This window comes from Oncorhynchus keta, chromosome 34, assembly GCF_023373465.1.
Source record: "Oncorhynchus keta strain PuntledgeMale-10-30-2019 chromosome 34, Oket_V2, whole genome shotgun sequence".
NCBI lineage: Eukaryota > Metazoa > Chordata > Actinopteri > Salmoniformes > Salmonidae > Oncorhynchus > Oncorhynchus keta.
This window is the reverse complement of record NC_068454.1, coordinates 18,658,341-18,677,635: the sequence shown is the minus strand read 5'-3', so window position 1 is coordinate 18,677,635 and position 19,295 is coordinate 18,658,341. Positions and strand designations below refer to the sequence as shown.

Genomic DNA, 19,295 nt, shown 5'->3' with positions numbered 1-19,295 from the left:
TATCATATTCTCAGCTGTACAGTAGAGGGTTTCTGAGGAGCTGGTGCTATATTAAGCCCTACTGTCCCTCTCTCTGCCTTGAACCCTGTGTGACCCAGGCCTCCTGTGGGTGATCTTAACCTCACCTGTTCTGTACATGATCAGAGCCTGGGTGTCCACTGTGCTGCTCACTTGAGAAGTGTTGCAATGCTTCTGCAGGTTTGGAGATAAGAAGCTGATGTAAGAAGCTGATGTAAGAAGCTGATGTAAGAAGCTGATGTAATCAGCCACTTCTATTGCCCACACATGAGTCGGGCCCTGAGTTTTTACAGGGCATGTGACTTGACCGGGAAAAACTCTTTGTCCTACAAATGAAGCATTGAAAATAATATTCTGTGGGCAAAACATTCCATTAACTTCATTTTATCAGACACCCAGCACAGTCAGACACTATGCCCAATAACCATCTCAACAGCTATACAGAGCATTCGCAACATATTCAGACCCCTTGAATTTTTCCACATTTTGTCATGTTAAAGCCTTATTCTAAAATTGATTAAATTGTTTTTTCCCCCTCATCAATCTACACACAATGCCCCATAATGACAAAGAAAATTTTGATTTAAAAAAATGTTTTTTAGCTAATTTATATAATAAAAAACACTGAAATATCACATTTACATACTGTAAGTATTCAGAACCTTCGCCCCAGTCTGAAGTCATGTGCACTCTGGAGTGGGTTTTCATCAAGGATCTCACTGAACTGTGCTCCGTTCATGTTTCCCTTGATTCTGATTAGTCCTGATTAGTCTCATGATACTGCCACCACCATGATTCACCGTAGGGATGGTGCCAGGTTTCCTCCAGATGTGACGCCTGGCATTCAGGCCAAAGAGTTCAATCTTAGTTTCATCAGACCAGAAAATCTTGTTTCTCATGGTCTGAGAGTCCTTTAGATGCCTTTTGGCAAACTCCAAGCAGGCTGTTATGTGCCTTTTACTGAGGAGGGGCTTCCGTCTGGCCAATCTACCATAAATGCCTGATTGGTGGAGTAATGCAGAGATGGTTGTCCTTCTGGAAGGTTATCCCATCTCCACAGATGAACTCTGGAGCTCTGTCAGAGTGACCATCGGGCTCTTGGTCACCTCCCTGACCAAGGCCCTTCTCTCCTGATTTCTTAGTTTGGCCGGGCGGCCTGCTCTAGGAAGAGTCTTAGTAGTTCTAAACTTCTTCCTTTTAAGAATGATGGAGGCCACTGTGTTCTTGGATCTTCAATACTGCAGAATATTTTTGATTGATACCCTTCCCCAGATCTGTGCCTCGACACAATCCTGTCTCGGAGCTCTACGGACAATTCCAATGACCCGATGGCTTGGTTTTTGCTCTGAAATGTATTGTCAACTGTGGGACCTTATATAGACAGGTGTGTGCCTTTCCAAATCATGCCCAATCAATTGAATTTACCACAGGTAGAGAAAGGTGGTGTAGAAAGATGTGTAAAAGGTGTAGAAAGATCTCATGATCAATAGAAACAGAATGCACCTGAGCTCAATTTCGAGTCTCACAGCAAAGGGTCTGAATACTTATGTAAATAAGGTATTTCTATTTATTTATTTGCAGAAAAAATTTAAACTGTTTCTGCCTTTGATATTATGGGGTATTGTGTATAGATTGATGAGGGGGAAAATGTATTTAATCCATTTTAGAATATGGCTGTAACGTAACAAAATGTGGAAAAAGTCAAGGGGTCTGAATAATTTCAGAATGCACTGTACTTAGCTATGAGCCCTGGCAGTGAATGTGAACCTGTGTGTGTGTTTCTCTCTGCTCTTCCCAGGAGCCTATGTGTGGACGCCCTGATCGAGATGTCCGATGAGAACACTGACTGGAAGCTGAGCTTCGATGAGTTCCTCAACTGCCTGAAGCCCGGCTTCAACCCACCTGAGAAGAGTGAGCTCCCAGACACATGACCGTTGACTCAATGACTCTATGATGACAACACTGCACACCACTGCTGACACCACACATGTTTTTTTCTCAGTTCATTACACAAATACCTCTATATCAACCTCTTAGACACATGCAGTCAGCATGCAGTATGTGTTTACAGTGCATGGGATGTACATATGTTAATCAAAATAGCAAATTCATTCATCACAACCATAGGCAAACCCCTGTAACTCACCCTAACATACTTGAAATTCACTGCAACAAAAACATCTCAATGTGATTTATTTACAGACGACTGTATTTTTTCTTGGTCTTTTGTACTGTACTAAGTTGTGCATTAATGATGTAGGGGAAAGTTCAGTGTGATAGGAAGAGCGGTTCTGGGAGAGAGCCCTATGACTTCCCTCACAGCTGCAGCACACATTCCAGTCCGGAACACAGAACCTACCCTGGGGCCTCACCAGAGCCAAAGTCATAGATAATAGAGTGTTTTAACATACTGTACACACAGTCTATATCCTTCTAGTGCTCTCTTTCTGCTGCGGACTACAGCACTACTCAACTGCGCTAAATGTTTTATTTAGACATCTAGAACAAACGTAAAACAGAGGATATTTAATCATTTCTGGTCACTTGAACAGACATTATTGTTAGATCCGGTGTGTATGCGAGGCACAACATTCTATGTGCCCCCCTCTTCTGCAGAGTGTGCCCTGGAGGATGAGACCTATAAGGATGGGGCTGAGACACAGGTGGAGTGTAACCGCTGTGTGTGTGCCTGCGGCAACTGGGTCTGCACCGCCATGAACTGCAATGGTGAGGATAGGCATACCAGTATAGACACACTGGCTCATCTACAAGTCACCTGAACCACATACTGGGCTTACAAATAAGACCTCAACACCTGTCTTTCTCTCTCTCCAATTGATCCTGTAATTCTTTCTTCCTTTGCATCTCTTTCTTAGATAAGACAGCGGTCGTCGAGGAGACCGGAGAGGCAGGGCAGGAAATGACCGAGGAGGAATGGAGCCTCCGTGTGGCCGAGCTCAACAAGCACCAGGTCAGCAACGGGATGTCAAAGTTCAAGGGACAGACCGGGCCGCCCTCCAATCTCCCCAGACATATGGGGTAGCTCTGGAATCTGTCTTTAAACAGTTGTGCGAGTTGTGCTTTATTGATGACTATCCTTGTGTAGACCGTGTGTGTGTGTGTGTGTGTGTGTGTGTGTGTGTGTGTGTGTGTGTGTGTGTGTGTGTGTGTGTGTGTGTGTGTGTGTGTGTGTGTGTGTGTGTGTGTGTGTGTGTGTGTGTGTGTGTGTGTGTGTGTGTGTGTGTGTGTGCGTGCGTGCATGTGTTGCTTTAGTTAAATTCACGAGGGAGTAGTTCTGGCTCTCCACAATAGCAGAGTCAGCGAGTTCATGTACTCTGTCCTCAAACAGAATATCTTCCAACAACAACTTACAGCCCTGTGGGCTGAATGTATTAATACAAAAAAGTGATCCAATATTGCAGTTAAGAACCAGTAGAGATCCCTACACAAGAGGAACTAGGGGACAGTCATTCTCCACACTGTGTAGAGTGAAATGGGGTATTGAGTGTGGCTATTTATTTGTAACTATCTAACTAGGGCTACATGGCATACAATTATTATTATTATTACAATATTTAACTCTCCTCCCACATATGCTTTCTCTCTCTCTCTCTTACAAAAACAGGAAACAGTGGAGAAGATGAAGGTCAGCACAAAGGAGGCCTAAGATACCTAAAGAAGGAGGGCGTGAAGGAAAGAAAGAGAGAGAAAAGGGCCATTGATAAGGCCCTGTGCTGTTCCTGAATTTACTCATATGTTAATTAGTATAGCTTTTTGTTTATGTGTGTTAGATGCAGGGCAGTCAAGAGTATTTGGGGAGTTTCTTGAGTTAAGTACTGTCTTCATGTTCTATTGTTTTACTGCACCCCTGCACTAGGAATGGGGCCATTTTTACTGCTGACTTTTAAAATATTGTTTTTCTATCTATACATTATAAACACAGTATTTGTTGTTATGTTTTTTTTGTTGTAAAATAGCAAGCGGTAAATAGTTGGCGATGAGAAACATTTCAGATGTTTGGAGTGAATTGTTGGGACACCTTTCTCCATCAAGGAAATAAAATCACCTTTAAAGTCCTTCCAGATGTGTTAGAGAAATGTTGAGCAAGACCATGATAGTGTCTCAGGGTAGGGGAAGGGGATGTCTTACTACTACTTGATACTACTTGACAAATGCACTTCTCCCTCCATGACTAGCAGCATAGTTTCAGGCCTTAGTGGATTGTCCCGTTTAGTTAGAATCCTTTGCTTTTTGGCAAATGTGTTTGCTTCTATGTACAATGTGTTATATGCTTGATTTGGAGATCATATGTGATTGCAATGGCTCCTGTGCTGTATTCTGTCGGCTCTCTCTGGTGCTTGTTTTAGAAACATTAAAGCCTAGATTGTAGAATGAAAGCAACTAGCACCGATCACAGAGCTGAGTACAGCATGGAGAGAACTAAAAACCAAAGCCTGACGATGACTAGGATGTTGATGTACGAACCCCTCCAGGCAAATCATTTCTCTGGACCCAGCAACAACACTATACCCGTGCTTATCAAAGATCAGTCATAAGGATTAGCCTAGCTGTCAGCTAATGTAGCTTAGATGCATCTCTAACTCAGAGTGCATGCTTATATGAAATAATGTGTGTCTGTAATGAAGGGGTGTTTTTGAGAGAGTGTACTGCCTACAATTGTGTGGTGGTGTGTCATATTTGTTTTGTTATGTTTTATTTGTCAAAAGTCCCACTTATCTTGAGAAATCGTTTCTGGTTATATCAGTGCCTTAAAACCCAAACATAGGCCTGCAGACACACTGTAGAGGTCTCGTGTCCTGCAACCTTTAAACCACAATTGGAATGGGCAAGACTATTCTTGGCAGAATTTTGGTCTAGATTTTGGAGCTATGTGGTTTAGTCCTTGTTAAATGTTTGTGTAAAAGTTGAATAGCTAGGTTAAAACTAGGTTTATATTCTAAAATGAATGCAGAGTCTATAATGAATATGTATGTCAATAAAATAAAACCCATACAGTACTACAAATGTCTCAACCTCTCGTAAATGTGTGTGTGTGTATGTGCTTAGTGATGGGGAGGAAATGTATGTTACATACATATTGGGATATTTTTGGCAATATATCGTATCATATAAATTTGACAATTTCGCAATACAATTTCACAATATTATTATTTTTTAGCTAGTTTGCTGTACCTGCACAAAAACTCCAGTATTTCTCCTTCATAGCTTTGTTCTCCATCATCTTTTGTTCAATAAGGAGCCTATTTGATTTCACCAGTTTTATTTCCATGACTGATCAAAATGTGTTTTCTCGTGGCTCTCAGTATAGAATCACAGTACATATAGAATCGAAAGTATTGTGAGACTGGAGGGACATATCGTATCGGTACCTAAGTATTGTGATAATATCGTATAGTGAGGTCTCTGTCAGTGTTGTGTGAATGCGTGCCTGTGCTTGTGTGTCTGTCTGTGATCCTTCATATCCAGACACTTCAATTAATCACATTAATGCGTCAGAGCTCAGTCTATACGAGAAGTGTTGCTGTTGTGGTTTTCTACAGAAACTCTAGCCTACATTCCATTGATATTGCTCCAAGAGGCAGTGTTCCAATGTCATCTGGTCCATACAGTGGCTGTAATTTGAGAACACCTTTTAAGTCCCTTAACATTCAAGCCTCTTGTGGTTTAATATGTGAACAAATGCCAAGTTTGTATAAAGTGCAAGGACAGTGTGTTCCCAGGATAGTAAAAAAAAGCAATGTTATCTGTAAAAAGTCTGATAATTCCTCATGTCATGTGTTTACCCTGAGACAAGCCTGCCAGTGGTATCTTAGCACAGGTCACAGTGACCTGAAGATCAATTCATTCTTCCATTCAGTCATCTGGTCCATACAGTGGCTGTAAAATGAACATAGCTTTTAAGACACTTAACATTGCAAACAGTGCATATATTTTGTATTCTCCTAGGCAGCATTGTGTTTTATGATGGATATGGGTGACTTGAGATTGCTTTTATAACCAGGTTGTGCAAGTCACATTTTTTTTTTCAATCTACACACTCGTGGGCGTTCTTGCACAATGTAATACTACTGGATGATTGCATAATATCCAAGGGCAAGGGGACCAGGGAGCAGACTGCAAATTGAGTGCATTACCACCGTCAGCTTTCTCCCAGTTTTACTTAGTTATGCACCAATTACAACATTTATGCACCACGATTATTTTGTTTACTAGTAAACGGTGACAAACGTCGTGATGTTACTCTATAACTAGATCAGATCCAATTTAGATAATGCATGTAAACCAAGGAAAGGGTTAAATTAGGGCGGAACTACTACTGGCCAACCCCGAAACATGTACTATATATATACTAAACAGTTGCTTTGTTGTACCAGCCAGGTTCTGACAAATCACAGTGAGCTATTCTACACAATCATCTTTTCCCGACACAGGTTGATTTATTTTCTGTCAGATGCAGTTGTAGCCCACTGCTTGGGAATACATTCTTAGCAACAATGTGGGTCGCCACCGTTCGGCTACTTCAAGGAATATTGATTTGAAACAGACGGAAACTCGGGGCCATTGGACTCCCATAAAGAGTTTGCAACCCCACGTTGTTCAGAATATTGAAGTAGCCTACACTGCGAAATGGATTTGCATGAAGGAGCCGCAAACGGTCATTGTGAGGGTGTTTTAGACCTGTCGCATCGGAATTTGAACAGTTTGAGCTTGGTCAATATCAGCGAGGAGCAAAAGAGGGACACCAAGCAGTTGTATCTAAGCTTCAATCGATTGGCCTCGCTGTCCGGATCAGTTTGCATGTTCTCCAACCTCGAGTTTCTGGACATTAGCAACAACGGACTATCGGTCATCTGTGAAGACATTACTCGGTTAACCAGGCTCAGAACACTAATATCCAAGAACAACCGTCTGGACGAATTCTCGCTGCCTAAGGAGTTTGGATCTTTGCCGTTGGAGGTGTTGAATCTAAGTGGCAATCGATTTGAGGAGATGCCAGCGCAGTTCCTGAAGTTGCAGCGGCTACAATCACTTTCCCTTGGGGGAAACCGATTACAAAGTATTCCTGCAGAAATAGAAAACTTAACCAGGTATGTAGACCACATAACTTGACGTGCACGGCCTCGCCAGCTGCTAAAGGAAGTGATGGTTCGTTCGCAAACGAACGGATCTTCTTGTTGAACGTCGAGGACCGAATCGTATTAGTGAAAGAGCTGTCCATTTGAGCTGTCCATTTGAGCTGTCCATTTTGAGGTCAACGTTGTTCTGCAAAGTTTCAAAATAAGTATCTAGAGGGTGAAACAAATAGTAGGGAGAGCGCGTGAGTCTGGTCCACGCAGATGGAGCCAAATGAGCCGGCTCTTCTACGTGAATGGAGCCAAATGAACCGGCTCTTCTACGTGAATGGAGCCAAATGAACCGGCTCTTCTACGTGAATGGAGCCAAATGAACCGGCTCTTCTACGTGAATGGAGCCAAATGAACCGGCTCTTCTACGTGAATGGAGCCAAATGAACCGGCTCTTCTACGTGAATGGAGCCAAATGAACCGGCTCTTCTACGTGAATGGAGCCAAATGAACCGGCTCTTCTACGTGAATGGAGCCAAATGAACCGGCTCTTCTACGTGAATGGAGCCAAATGAACCGGCTCTTCTACGTGAATGGAGCCAAATGAACCGGCTCTTCTACGTGAATGGAGCCAAATGAACCGGCTCTTCTACGTGAATGGAGCCAAATGAGCCGGCTCACGGAAACCGTTGAATGCCCATCACTATATATATATAGCTACAGCGTTGTCGCCTTAGCTTGTTACAATGTTGCAGTTCACCGTGGTTTCCACTAGAAAGGCCCATAGCCAATTGTGACTGCGATCATAAAAGTTCAGGAAAACCAAACTTTGCTGCTTTTTTGTTGCTCAATTTAAGGTTTGGGTTATGCATAAAGTTAGCAGTGTGGCTAAGTTTAGGGTTAGGCTTAAATTCAAACATTTTAAAATGGGCTTGGTTTAAGATTTTGTGGCTGTAGTAACAAGTTACTATCGTTCCACAGTGATTGCATCACAACCTTTCACATATCAAAATTACACACTCACTTCCACATAGTCAAGTCACACGTGTATGCAGAGATGTCATGACACACACATTCAAGCCTCTCGTGGTTTAATCTGTGAAAAAATGCCAAGTTTGTATAAACTGCAAGAGCAGTGTGTTCCCAGGATAGTAAAAAGCAATTATCTGGAAACCGTCTGTATTTCTGATGTCATGTGTTTACCCTGAGACAAGTTTGCCAGGGGTATCTTAGCACAGGTCACAGTGACCTACTGAAGATCAATTAATTCTTCTATCTACCCCAGCCCCCATACAGGTCACATTCTTCTGATATCAGTGAGCACAGTTTAGGATCTGACTATATAGCCAATTAACACGATAAAAGAGAAGGCATTGTAAAGTCAGATCAGTGGAACTGGGATGTGGGTCATGTCAAGCGGTAATAAACAGTAGCCTATTTATAGACTAACCAAAGATAAGTGTGTAAGTACTTTGACTTCAGCTGCAATAGATCCTGATTGGCTTTAATAGTTCACTAACCCTGACCCTATTGGCTGACTGTCATCAACTGATTTGATCATTGCTTTTTAGTGACATAACATACTTTTTATATGGGCAAATAAAACTCATAGGAAGATGTAAAACTTTCCTTTTTATTCTACACCTGAGGGTGGTTTTAACCTTCTAGACTTGGACTTGTATCAACTCACCACCCAGGGCTGTTACTTGGGACATGTAGTTAAATACACTGAAGAGGAACAATGGGTACATATTGTAGATGAGCATGTTCATACCCAGAATCCGTTGTGTCTACTTTCGAAGGATAAAGCAAAGAACATTAACAACTTCATAGTTATGAATACTATAACAATGGCATTAAATGACAGGTTTTATATCATCATTTCAATTTGAAATATTTTGGACATTAGAGCAAACTTGAGGGAATCTTATTTGAGTCAGAAGTATATTCCAATAATGGGTAAGCTATACAAAACCTTGCAGAGAGACTCATTTATTCAGTCTCTTAGAGGAAAAATAAACTATTGGAACCAAGACTTTTAAAAATAAGATATTGGCACAATATGGCGAGAATGTTGGAACATAATTAACTAAATGAATTAATGAAAATGTTTGCTTATTCCAGTATGAACTAGAATTTATTATACAATTGCCAAAATTCCACAGCAGAATGTGTACAACTACAATGAGTCTGTAATCCATTCCTTCTGGGAATGGTCTGAAGTCCAAGAGGTATGGGTGGAGTTAAATGTGGCTGTCAGAACTATTAGTCTGCAAATGTCAAGCCATGGCATATGACGATGTAGTAAGATACTTCTTCTTGTTAATCATCTTGAAAGATTTGTTTACTTTAACACTGGAAATCAACCAATCCTCTTAACACAATGGAAAGGTGGGCGATGGAGAAAAACAAAATTATGCAGTTTGAGGCCATGTGGCGGAGAATGGGGTGTGAGCATGAGGGTCTGGGCAGATGTGATGTAGTTGCTGTTTGTGTGATGTCATATTGTAGGTGTATTGTTGTTATTGTTATTTTTTATTTTTTTGTTTTTTTTATCCTACAAAGGAAAAAGTGGACTCAGCTTCAAAATGGTATATTATACTCTGTAGTTGGAGAACGTTATACTGCTTTGAAAGTTGAATGTGTATCCCCACTTGAGAAGAAAAAGGCCCAGTACATACAAAATGTATATTTAAAAGAGGAAAAAGGCCCAGTACATACAAAATGTATATTTAAAAGAAGAAAAAGGCCCAGTACATACAGAATGTATATTTAAAAGAAGATAAAAAGTTAAAATGCAATTTGACACTGAGGTTGGAATACTACTGTAAACTTGTGAAAATGATGTTAATGCCCTTTTTATTGTAAGAGCTTTTTGAAAGGACTGCCTGAAATCTCGGCCAATTTTGGTGGGGTGGAGTTTTGGCCTTCCATGGTGATGTCACCATGTGGTATATATTGTTAATAGACCAATAAGAAAGAGTTTCAAATAAGGGTGGACAGTATCCAGATTTTCATACCGTTTGTGTACCGTGCTGGGGAATACTGTATTACCAGAAGTGCACACAGGGGGCACTATAAAAATACTAATTCATATTTTTTTGGAGGGGTACGCGTACAGGTCTTGACTTCCAGGGGCCCCACCCGCCCGTGTGGGTTAACTGTACAGAGGAGGCCATTATGCGCCAAGGACACAGAATGGCCTCTGTTCCAGTTGCTGCTGTCATCATTTCTGCTGACGGATCACTCCCTTTCACTCCCTGTTTCTCTTTGCCTGCTTCTCTCTCTCTCTCTCTCTCTCTCTCTCTCTCTCTCTCGTCCAGCTGTCCTTTCACTCGTGTCCAGCTGTCCTTTCACTCGTGTCCAGCTGTCCTTTCACTCGTTCTTCCTTTCAGAGGGAATGTGATGAAACACTTGAATGTGTACATTTCCGTTTTGAGATTTGTGGATAATACATTTATCTGATCTTTTTCGAACTGCCTCAGTCAGTCATCTGTTTTGTATGGGACTACCCCACATGGTTGTGGTGTAGGCTAAACAGCAGACATTTGATTACACTCGACCTAAACTTCACTCTAGCCATGAGAGAATGTTTTGGACTCTCTACCTCTGGCGGCCCCTACGCAAGTCAGAGTAAACCCATGCAGGCTAAAGACAGAGCTAGAAATTCTGGCACTTCTCTGTGGTATGTGTACACTGTGTGTCTCTAGTGTCTTCCCTTTCAAACTGTTTGTTCAGCAGCTCCACTGCTCGAGCCCTTTGATGCCTTTCACTCACTCTGTTAACACATCGCTGTCACATACAGCATCTATGTCAACATGTGGGAACCCCAATGTAGTACTGATGTGTCAACATGGCTAGCCACATGTACACTTGGAACTGCCCAGTAAACAGTATGTTATGGTGTTTTTAATGTCCCAAAGACCATCTGGTTTCATGCTGTACTTGTTACTGTCATGTTAATTGTCACTTGATATGATACTAAACATATTTAAACCTCTGTCAGTCTGGAGCTTCTGTATTTGGGTGGTAACCTGATCACGTCTATTCCTCCTGAGCTGGCCAACCTGCCCTACCTCAGCTACCTGGTCCTGTGTGACAACCGCATCCAGGGTGTACCCCCGCAGCTCACCAGGTAACCATAACACTAACCCTATCTGGCGCATACTGCCACAGCTCACCAGGTAACCATAACACTAACCCTATCTGGCGCATACTGCCACAGCTCACCAGGTAACCATAACACTAACCCTATCTGGCGCATACTGCCACAGCTCACCAGGTAACCATAACACTAACCCTATCTGGCGCATACTGCCACAGCTCACCAGGTAACCATAACACTAACCCTATCTGGCGCATACTGCCACAGCTCACCAGGTAACCATAACACTAACCCTATCTGGCGCATACTGCCACAGCTCACCAGGTAACCATAACACTAACCCTATCTGGCGCATACTGCCACAGCTCAGGTAACCATAACACTAACCCTATCTGGCGCATACTGCCACAGCTCACCAGGTAACCATAACACTAACCCTATCTGGCGCATACTGCCACAGCTCACCAGGTGCCACAGCTCACCAGGTAACCATAACACTAACCCTATCTGGCGCATACTGCCACAGCTCACCAGGTAACCATAACACTAACCCTATCTGGCGCATACTGCCACAGCTCACCAGGTAACCATAACACTAACCCTATCTGGCGCATACTGCCACAGCTCACCAGGTAACCATAACACTAACCCCCTCACCAGGTAACCATAACACTAATCTGCGCATACTGCCACAGCTCACCAGGTAACCATAACACTAACCCTATCTGGCGCATACTGCCACAGCTCACCAGGTAACCATAACACTAACCCTATCTGGCGCATACTGCCACAGCTCACCAGGTAACCATAACACTAACCCTATCTGGCGCATACTGCCACAGCTCACCAGGTAACCATAACACTAACCCTATCTGGCGCATACTGCCACAGCTCACCAGGTAACCATAACACTAACCCTATCTGGTAACCATAACATTAATACTGCCACAGCTCACCAGGTAACCATAACATTAACCCTACCTGGCGCATACTGCCACAGCTCACCAGGTAACCATAACATTAACCCTACCTGGTGCATACTGCCGCAGCTCACCAGGTAACCATAACACTAACCCTACCTGGCGCATACTGCCGCAGCTCACCAGGTAACCATAACATTAACCCTACATGGCGCATACTGCCACAGCTCACCAGGTAACCATAACACTAACCCTATCTGGCGCATACTGCCACAGCTCACCAGGTAACCATAACACTAACCCTACCTGGCGCATACTGCCGCAGCTCACCAGGTAACCATAACATTAACCCTACATGGCGCATACTGCCACAGCTCACCAGGTAACCATAACACTAACCCTATCTGGCGCATACTGCCACAGCTCACCAGGTAACCATAACACTAACCCCATCTGGCGCATACTGACACAGCTCACCAGTTAACCACAACACAACTGTAATATAACTAACACAATAATACTGCCACAAGACTGATAACCCAACCATATTCAAAGCATACCTCCACAACAACTCAACTGGTTAACAGAACCATATCCATCGTGGACTGTCATAACCTAAACAAAGTCTAGATTTTTGTCTATAATACTCATAACAATGACCATGCCCCCTCTCTCCTCTCAGGCTCCACTCCCTGCGTTCCCTCAGTCTCCATAACAACCTGCTGACCTACCTGCCCCGGGAGATTCTCAGCCTGGTCCACCTGCAGGAGCTCAGTCTCCGTGGCAACCCCCTAGTTGTGCGCTTCGTCAAGGAAATGACGTATGACCCTCCGTCGCTGCTGGAGCTGGCGGGACGTACCATCAAGAGCCGGAACGTTCCATACTCGCCCTGCGACATGCCCTGTCACCTGCTGCACTACCTAGACCTGGCCAGCAAGTGCCCCAATCCTAAGTGTGCCGGTACGTTTACTACAACTAGCTTCTCATTGGACTGTGTGTCTGTATTTCTCTACCTGTCTTGTCTGTATATAATGTATTTATGTGTCCTATTTTAGTGTGCTTATTCTATCTTTCTGCTTTCTCTCTCCACAGGTGTGTACTTTGACTCATGCGTGCGCCACATCAAGTTTGTGGACTTCTGTGGGAAGTACCGGCTGCCCCTCATGCACTACCTGTGCTCCCCAGAATGCACCTCACCCTGCAGCTCCAACCCCCAGAGTGACGCAGAGTCAGAGGATGAGATCAGCGTGCCCGCTGACCGCCTGCAGAAGGTGCTGCTGGGATAGCAGGAAGTGGAGAGTCCTCTGGTCGTAACCATGATAAAGGAATTAAATCTGACCCCTCTGGTCTCTCGTGTGTGTGACACTAGACTCAGACACAAACACACATATGAGAGATGTCTTTAGAGGTGTGTGTCCCCGGGAACCTATTGACTGTCAGTAGCAATCTAAAATTGGGGGACAAATTGTGAGGGATCTCCTGGAAAAGCATAGGAGGGCAGTAGAAAACATAACTATTGCCAACTCGCTATGTTAGCCATTGAAAGGGGTTTTCATGATTTTCAAACACCATCACGCCTTTCCTAAGAATCAGGATATGAACAATGTGAGATTTCCAAGTGCCGGAAAAGTGTGTGACCCAGTACTCTGTGAAAGCTTTGTTTTCTCTCACACACAGGAAGTCGATCTAGGTTGGCAGAGTGTGTATGCACACCTCACAGCACAATACACACATTTACTGTGAAAGGAGAAGACCTAACTAATCTGACAAGATGCAATGAAAGTTGGTATTTCCAGCCCTGGGTTTTCTCTAAATATAGACAGTTCTAGATGTATTTTGATCTGTGTGGGAACATTTACACAATGTCCCCAGAAGGTACATGTTCAAGGTGAACAGGTACTACAGTAGTTGGTCTTTAAGACATTATTAAGACTAAAAATGCTGGTCTATTGTTACAATACTATGAAGAAGTGAAATTAAATGGAAGGAACAGCAACCAAAAACCTACTTTTTGCACCCTGAAATATGTGACAATTCACCATTTGAGTTTGTTTTTTGTTTCCTGGAAGTGATTTTCTATTCGTGATCCTAAACCAATGTGAAAAAATCATATTTCTTTTGTAGCCTGTACTGCGCTTATACAAATCCATCATTCCACTGTCTGACACACATTGGCTCACACTAATACAGTGCTTTTATTGAAGCTGACTTATGGAATATAATATAGTACTCATACAGGTCGACGATCTGTACTAAAGTATGTGCACTTTTCCCCTTTAATATAGACTGTACAGTATATAATATCACTAATAAAGTTTGATTTGCATATGTAAAATGTGTGGGATATCTGAATGGTCACGTGCTATGGTGAGGTATAACGTGCAACATCAGCTGATCTGTCTAGTTCGTTTATAGTCCACATCCTGTATCTGCTGAAGCAATAATGACTTCTTAGCTTCTGATGTCATTGTTTGCTATGTAGACTAAACTGTGTGGAAGAAGAATCGGTGAGCCTGTCATGCCAAATAGTTTTGTTTGTTTGACCACAAGTGTTCAGAGACCTCAAAGTTCTGTGTCTGTCTGTCCTGCCCTCCTCATTCAGGCCTGGGATCGCTTTAACTTTGACCCCCTTTATCTGTTCTCTCTGACACACTCATTTCACTGTGAGAAGCTGACAGGGTTGTGCTCCGAGTGCTCTCAATATCTGCTGGATATGAGTGTGATGTATTTGAGATGTTATCCACCCCCATGATTCCTTCTCCCAACATCAGGTATTTCAGAGCAGCCTACCTACTGTATGTTACATCAGCCAGGTGTGTGTGGAGCTGTTACATCTATTTCCTATGTCAGTGTGTGTGCGCGCTTGTGTGTGTGTGTCAGCTGCAATCCGAGACAGAGACGCTGAAGCGGCCATGACGAAACAGCCAGAGTGAATTACACAAGGAGAGGAGATGAGAACTCTGTCACCAGCCAACACAGGTCAGGAGTGGACACTCACAGATCACAAGTCACAACTATGATACTTTGAAAACAAAACAGGGTAGTCTAAATCTTGAACTCAGAATTCAGAGCATAACTAAGAGCTTGGGACGAGTTGGATCTCTTCCATCAGCACAGCTGCGACGACTCTTGTCTGTCAGCAGTAAATGGAAGAGAAAGACCCAAGATCCACAGAGTACCAATACTCTGGACAACTGAACTGCCTGCTGAAGGTAAAGACAGATTGTGTGTACACATATAGTATGTACTGTATGCAGGCTACTTCCATCTGATGTCTGACATTAAGGGTTTTGTTCTGCCCTATAGAGTCTACAATGCACGGTAGAGGTGATCTGTGGCTTGTGGAACAGTGGTTTGACAAGGCAGATTTTGATACTGTAAGCCTCATCACCTTTACTACACCATTCATTCAAATCAGCTCACCCTCAACACTATGACTTGGCTGCGTGTGCCTCAACTGACAAACATTCCTGACCTCACACGTGATGAACTTCATGTCTGTGCATACGCACAAACACACACACGTGCACACTCCACTCAACACACGACGCCACACACTCCAGACCCTGACAATTGGACAATTGTCCTGGGATTAGCAGGGGACTGCTAATCTGCCGCCTCCAGGTTTCCTGGGGGAGGGGAGGTGGTGATGATGGCACGAGGAGGGAGGGGTGTGATTGTCCACTGTTATGTAACCATGTTAGATCACCATGGTGATGAATAAATCATAGAAAAATATCTAAGATCACACCCCTCATCTCACTTCTGTCTGCACTCCTTTATCCTCCCACCTTTCTCTCTTGTTGCTTCTGCCTGAAAACTTCTTGTTCTACTCCTCTCTCCTAATCCATCTTTTCTCTCTCCTTATGTCTTTTCCAGCACCTCTCAAACCTCTCCATGCTGTTCTAATGTATTATAACATCTCTCCAATCACCTCTGGCTCTATCTGCCTCTCTGTTTGATATGGGTCACGTTGGGCATTCTCGATCTGTGTGTCAATCCCCTTCATGTGGCCAGAAGCCCACTGCGAGAGAGGCCTCAATTGCCCCTTTAGTGGAGGCAATTCAGTTACAGCATCAAGGAATAATATACACAACAGAGGGCAGGTCATCTAGGAACCTGGCAAAGCATGGAAGGGTTTCAGTGTTCCAGAGCCAGATTTTGGGATCTGGGTTGCAAACAGGAAGCGTACATTATCAGGCAGATCTGGACATGCCACAGGGAATGGTCATGATCCCTGTTTGGGGAAGGTCAGGGCGGGGCTGGAGTGGAGAGGGGGTTGGTGGAAGTATGTGATGCCACATTCTGAAGAACAATCCATTTCCGCCTATCAAAGGCGGTGGATTAGGAATAGAGAGTGGAACTCAGTGGAAACCTGGCGCACTCTGGATTCAATGCAGCACAGGAAAGGGTTTATGATATGGCAGGAAATGGGCTTCAGGATTACAAATCACAAAAACAAAGAGTTTAGCACTATCTTTTCTCACTTTATTTTGTCTTTGGCCCATTCATATACAGTAGTTCAGTTCTCGTTTACATTCAATGTAATGAGAAGTTGTGTTTTAGAACAGATACAGAGACTGCCCAAGGACAGGGAGTTTCTCCAAGCACAGGGAGTTTCTCCAAGCACAGGGAGTTTCTCCAAGCACAGGGAGTTTCTCCAAGCACAGGGAGTTTCTCCAAGCACAGGGAGTTTCTCCAAGCATAGGCAGTTTCTCCAAGCACAGGGAGTTTCTCCAAGGACAGGGAGTTTCTCCAAGCACGGGGAGTTTCTCCAAGCACGGAGAGTTTCTCCAAGCACAGGGAGTTTCTCCAAGCACGGGGAGTTTCTCCAAGCACGGGGAGTTTCTCCAAGCACGGGGAGTTTCTCCAAGCACAGGGAGTTTCTCCAAGCACGGGGAGTTTCTCCAAGCACGGGGAGTTTCTCCAAGCACAGGGAGTTTCTCCAAGGACGGGGAGTTTCTCCAAGCACGGGGAGTTTCTCCAAGCATAGGCAGTTTCTCCAAGCACAGGGAGTTTCTCCAAGGACAGGGAGTTTCTCCAAGCACGGGGAGTTTCTCCAAGCACGGAGAGTTTCTCCAAGCACAGGGAGTTTCTCCAAGGACAGGGAGTTTCTCCAAGCACGGGGAGTTTCTCCAAGCACGGGGAGTTTCTCCAAGCACAGGGAGTTTCTCCAAGCACGGGGAGTTTCTCCAAGCACGGGGAGTTTCTCCAAGCACAGGGAGTTTCTCCAAGGACGGGGAGTTTCTCCAAGCACGGGGAGTTTCTCCAAGCATAGGCAGTTTCTCCAAGCACAGGGAGTTTCTCCAAGGACAGGGAGTTTCTCCAAGCACGGGGAGTTTCTCCAAGCACGGGGAGTTTCTCCAAGCACGGGGAGTTTCTCCAAGCATAGGCAGTTTCTCCAAGCATAGGCAGTTTCTCCAAGGACGGGGAGTTTCTCCAAGCATAGGCAGTTTCTCCAAGCACAGGGAGTTTCTCCAAGGACAGGGAGTTTCTCCAAGCACGGGGAGTTTCTCCAAGCACGGGGAGTTTCTCCAAGCACGGGGAGTTTCTCCAAGCATAGGCAGTTTCTCCAAGCATAGGCAGTTTCTCCAAGGACGGGGAGTTTCTCCAAGCACAGGGAGTTTCTCCAAGCACAGGGAGTTTCTCCAAGCACGGGGAGTTTCTCCAAGCACAGGCAGTTTCTCCAAGCACAGGCAGTTTCTCCAAGCACGGGGAGTTTCTACAAGCACAGGCAGTTTCTCCAAGCACAGGGAGTTTCTCCAAGCACAGGCAGTTTCTCCAAGCACGGGGAGTTTCTACAAGCACAGGCAGTTTCTCCAAGCACAGGGAGTTTTTCCAAGCACAGGGAGTTTCTCCAAGCACGGGGAGTTTCTCCAAGCACAGGGAGTTTCTCTAAGCACGGGGAGTTTCTCCAAGCACGGGGAGTTTCTCCAAGCACAGGGAGTTTCTCCAAGCACAGGGAGTTTCTCCAAGCACAGGGAGTTTCTCCAAGCACGGGGAGTTTCTCCAAGCATAGGCAGTTTCTCCAAGCACAGGGAGTTTCTCCAAGCACAGGGAGTTTCTCCAAGCACAGGGAGTTTCTCCAAGCACAGGGAGTTTCTCCAAGCACAGGGAGTTTCTCCAAGCATAGGCAGTTTCTCCAAGCACAGGGAGTTTCTCCAAGGACAGGGAGTTTCTCCAAGCACGGGGAGTTTCTCCAAGCACGGGGAGTTTCTCCAAGCACGGGGAGTTTCTCCAAGCACGGGGAGTTTCTCCAAGCACAGGGAGTTTCTCCAAGGACGGGGAGTTTCTCCAAGCACGGGGAGTTTCTCCAAGCACAGGGAGTTTCTCCAAGGACAGGGAGTTTCTCCAAGCACGGGGAGTTTCTCCAAGCACGGGGAGTTTCTCCAAGCACAGGGAGTTTCTCCAAGCACAGGGAGTTTCTCCAAGGACAGGGAGTTTCTCCAAGCACGGGGAGTTTCTCCAAGCACGGGGAGTTTCTCCAAGCACAGGGAGTTTCTCCAAGGACAGGGAGTTTCTCCAAGGACAGGGAGTTTCTCCAAGCACGGGGAGTTTCTCCAAGCACGGGGAGTTTATCCAAGCACAGGGAGTTTCTCCAAGCACAGGCAGTTTCTCCAAGCACAGGGAGTTTCTCCAAGCACGGGGAGTTTCTCCAAGCATAGGCAGTTTCTCCAAGCACGGGGAGTTTCTCCAAGCATAGGCAGTTTCTCCAAGCACAGGGAGTTTCTCCAAGGACAGGGAGTTTCTCCAAGCACGGGGAGTTTCTCCAAGCACGGGGAGTTTCTCCAAGCACGGGGAGTTTCTCCAAGCACGGAGAGTTTCTCCAAGCACAGGGAGTTTCTCCAAGGACGGGGAGTTTCTCCAAGCACGGGGAGTTTCTCCAAGCACAGGGAGTTTCTCCAAGCATAGGCAGTTTCTCCAAGCACAGGGAGTTTCTCCAAGGACAGGGAGTTTCTCCAAGCACGGGGAGTTTCTCCAAGCACGGGGAGTTTCTCCAAGCACGGGGAGTTTCTCCAAGCACAGGGAGTTTCTCCAAGGACGGGGAGTTTCTCCAAGCACGGGGAGTTTCTCCAAGCACGGGGAGTTTCTCCAAGCACAGGGAGTTTCTACAAGGACGGGGAGTTTCTCCAAGGACGGGGGTTTCTCCAAGGACAGGGAGTTTCT

At 44.8% G+C, this 19,295-nt stretch overlaps 3 protein-coding genes across 16 annotated transcripts in view; all 3 read left to right on the top strand.

Moving 5' to 3' along the window:
* Nucleotides 1-5,043, top strand: part of LOC118373964 (follistatin-related protein 1-like) — a 39,197-nt gene extending 34,154 nt beyond the window's left edge. Inside the window, exons 8-11 of the mRNA XM_052493351.1 lie at nucleotides 1,817-1,929; nucleotides 2,635-2,745; nucleotides 2,895-2,989; nucleotides 3,644-5,043. Coding sequence (XP_052349311.1) covers nucleotides 1,817-1,929; nucleotides 2,635-2,745; nucleotides 2,895-2,989; nucleotides 3,644-3,685 — 361 coding nt within the window. The 3' untranslated portion in view covers nucleotides 3,686-5,043. The remainder of the gene's footprint in view (nucleotides 1-1,816; nucleotides 1,930-2,634; nucleotides 2,746-2,894; nucleotides 2,990-3,643) is intronic.
* Nucleotides 5,044-6,391: 1,348 nt separating this feature from the next.
* Nucleotides 6,392-12,795, top strand: LOC127915041 (leucine-rich repeat-containing protein 58-like). 14 transcript variants are annotated; one of them, XM_052493337.1, is made up of 4 exons: nucleotides 6,392-7,127; nucleotides 11,110-11,532; nucleotides 11,694-11,840; nucleotides 12,511-12,795. In XM_052493337.1, the coding sequence occupies exons 1-2, from the start codon at nucleotides 6,667-6,669 to the stop codon at nucleotides 11,240-11,242; spliced, it is 594 nt and encodes a 197-aa protein (XP_052349297.1). In that variant the 5' UTR covers nucleotides 6,392-6,666; the 3' UTR covers nucleotides 11,243-11,532; nucleotides 11,694-11,840; nucleotides 12,511-12,795. The 14 variants fall into 14 exon arrangements, with proteins under 14 accessions (XP_052349297.1, XP_052349300.1, XP_052349309.1 ...); XM_052493340.1 differs by lacking the exon at nucleotides 11,694-11,840 and adding an exon at nucleotides 11,579-11,676 and having other exon boundaries at nucleotides 12,511-12,794; XM_052493349.1 differs by lacking the exons at nucleotides 11,694-11,840; nucleotides 12,511-12,795 and adding exons at nucleotides 12,168-12,216; nucleotides 12,364-12,464 and having other exon boundaries at nucleotides 11,110-11,385.
* Nucleotides 12,307-14,463, top strand: LOC118373968 (leucine-rich repeat-containing protein 58-like). Its single transcript, XM_052493350.1, has 3 exons — nucleotides 12,307-12,314; nucleotides 12,811-13,088; nucleotides 13,221-14,463. The coding sequence occupies exons 2-3, from the start codon at nucleotides 12,944-12,946 to the stop codon at nucleotides 13,412-13,414; spliced, it is 339 nt and encodes a 112-aa protein (XP_052349310.1). The 5' UTR covers nucleotides 12,307-12,314; nucleotides 12,811-12,943; the 3' UTR covers nucleotides 13,415-14,463.
* The last annotated feature ends 4,832 nt before the right edge of the window (nucleotides 14,464-19,295 follow it).

Coding starts and splice junctions, on each gene's coding strand:
- LOC118373968 (XM_052493350.1), top strand. CDS start 12,944: ATGACGTATGACCCTCCGTCGCTGCTGGAGCTGGCGGGACGTACCATC. Junction 13,089..13,220: donor CCCCAATCCTAAGTGTGCCG/GTACGTTTACTA, acceptor CTCTCTCCACAG/GTGTGTACTTTGACTCATGC.
- LOC127915041 (XM_052493337.1), top strand. CDS start 6,667: ATGGATTTGCATGAAGGAGCCGCAAACGGTCATTGTGAGGGTGTTTTA. Junction 7,128..11,109: donor GAAATAGAAAACTTAACCAG/GTATGTAGACCA, acceptor AACCTCTGTCAG/TCTGGAGCTTCTGTATTTGG.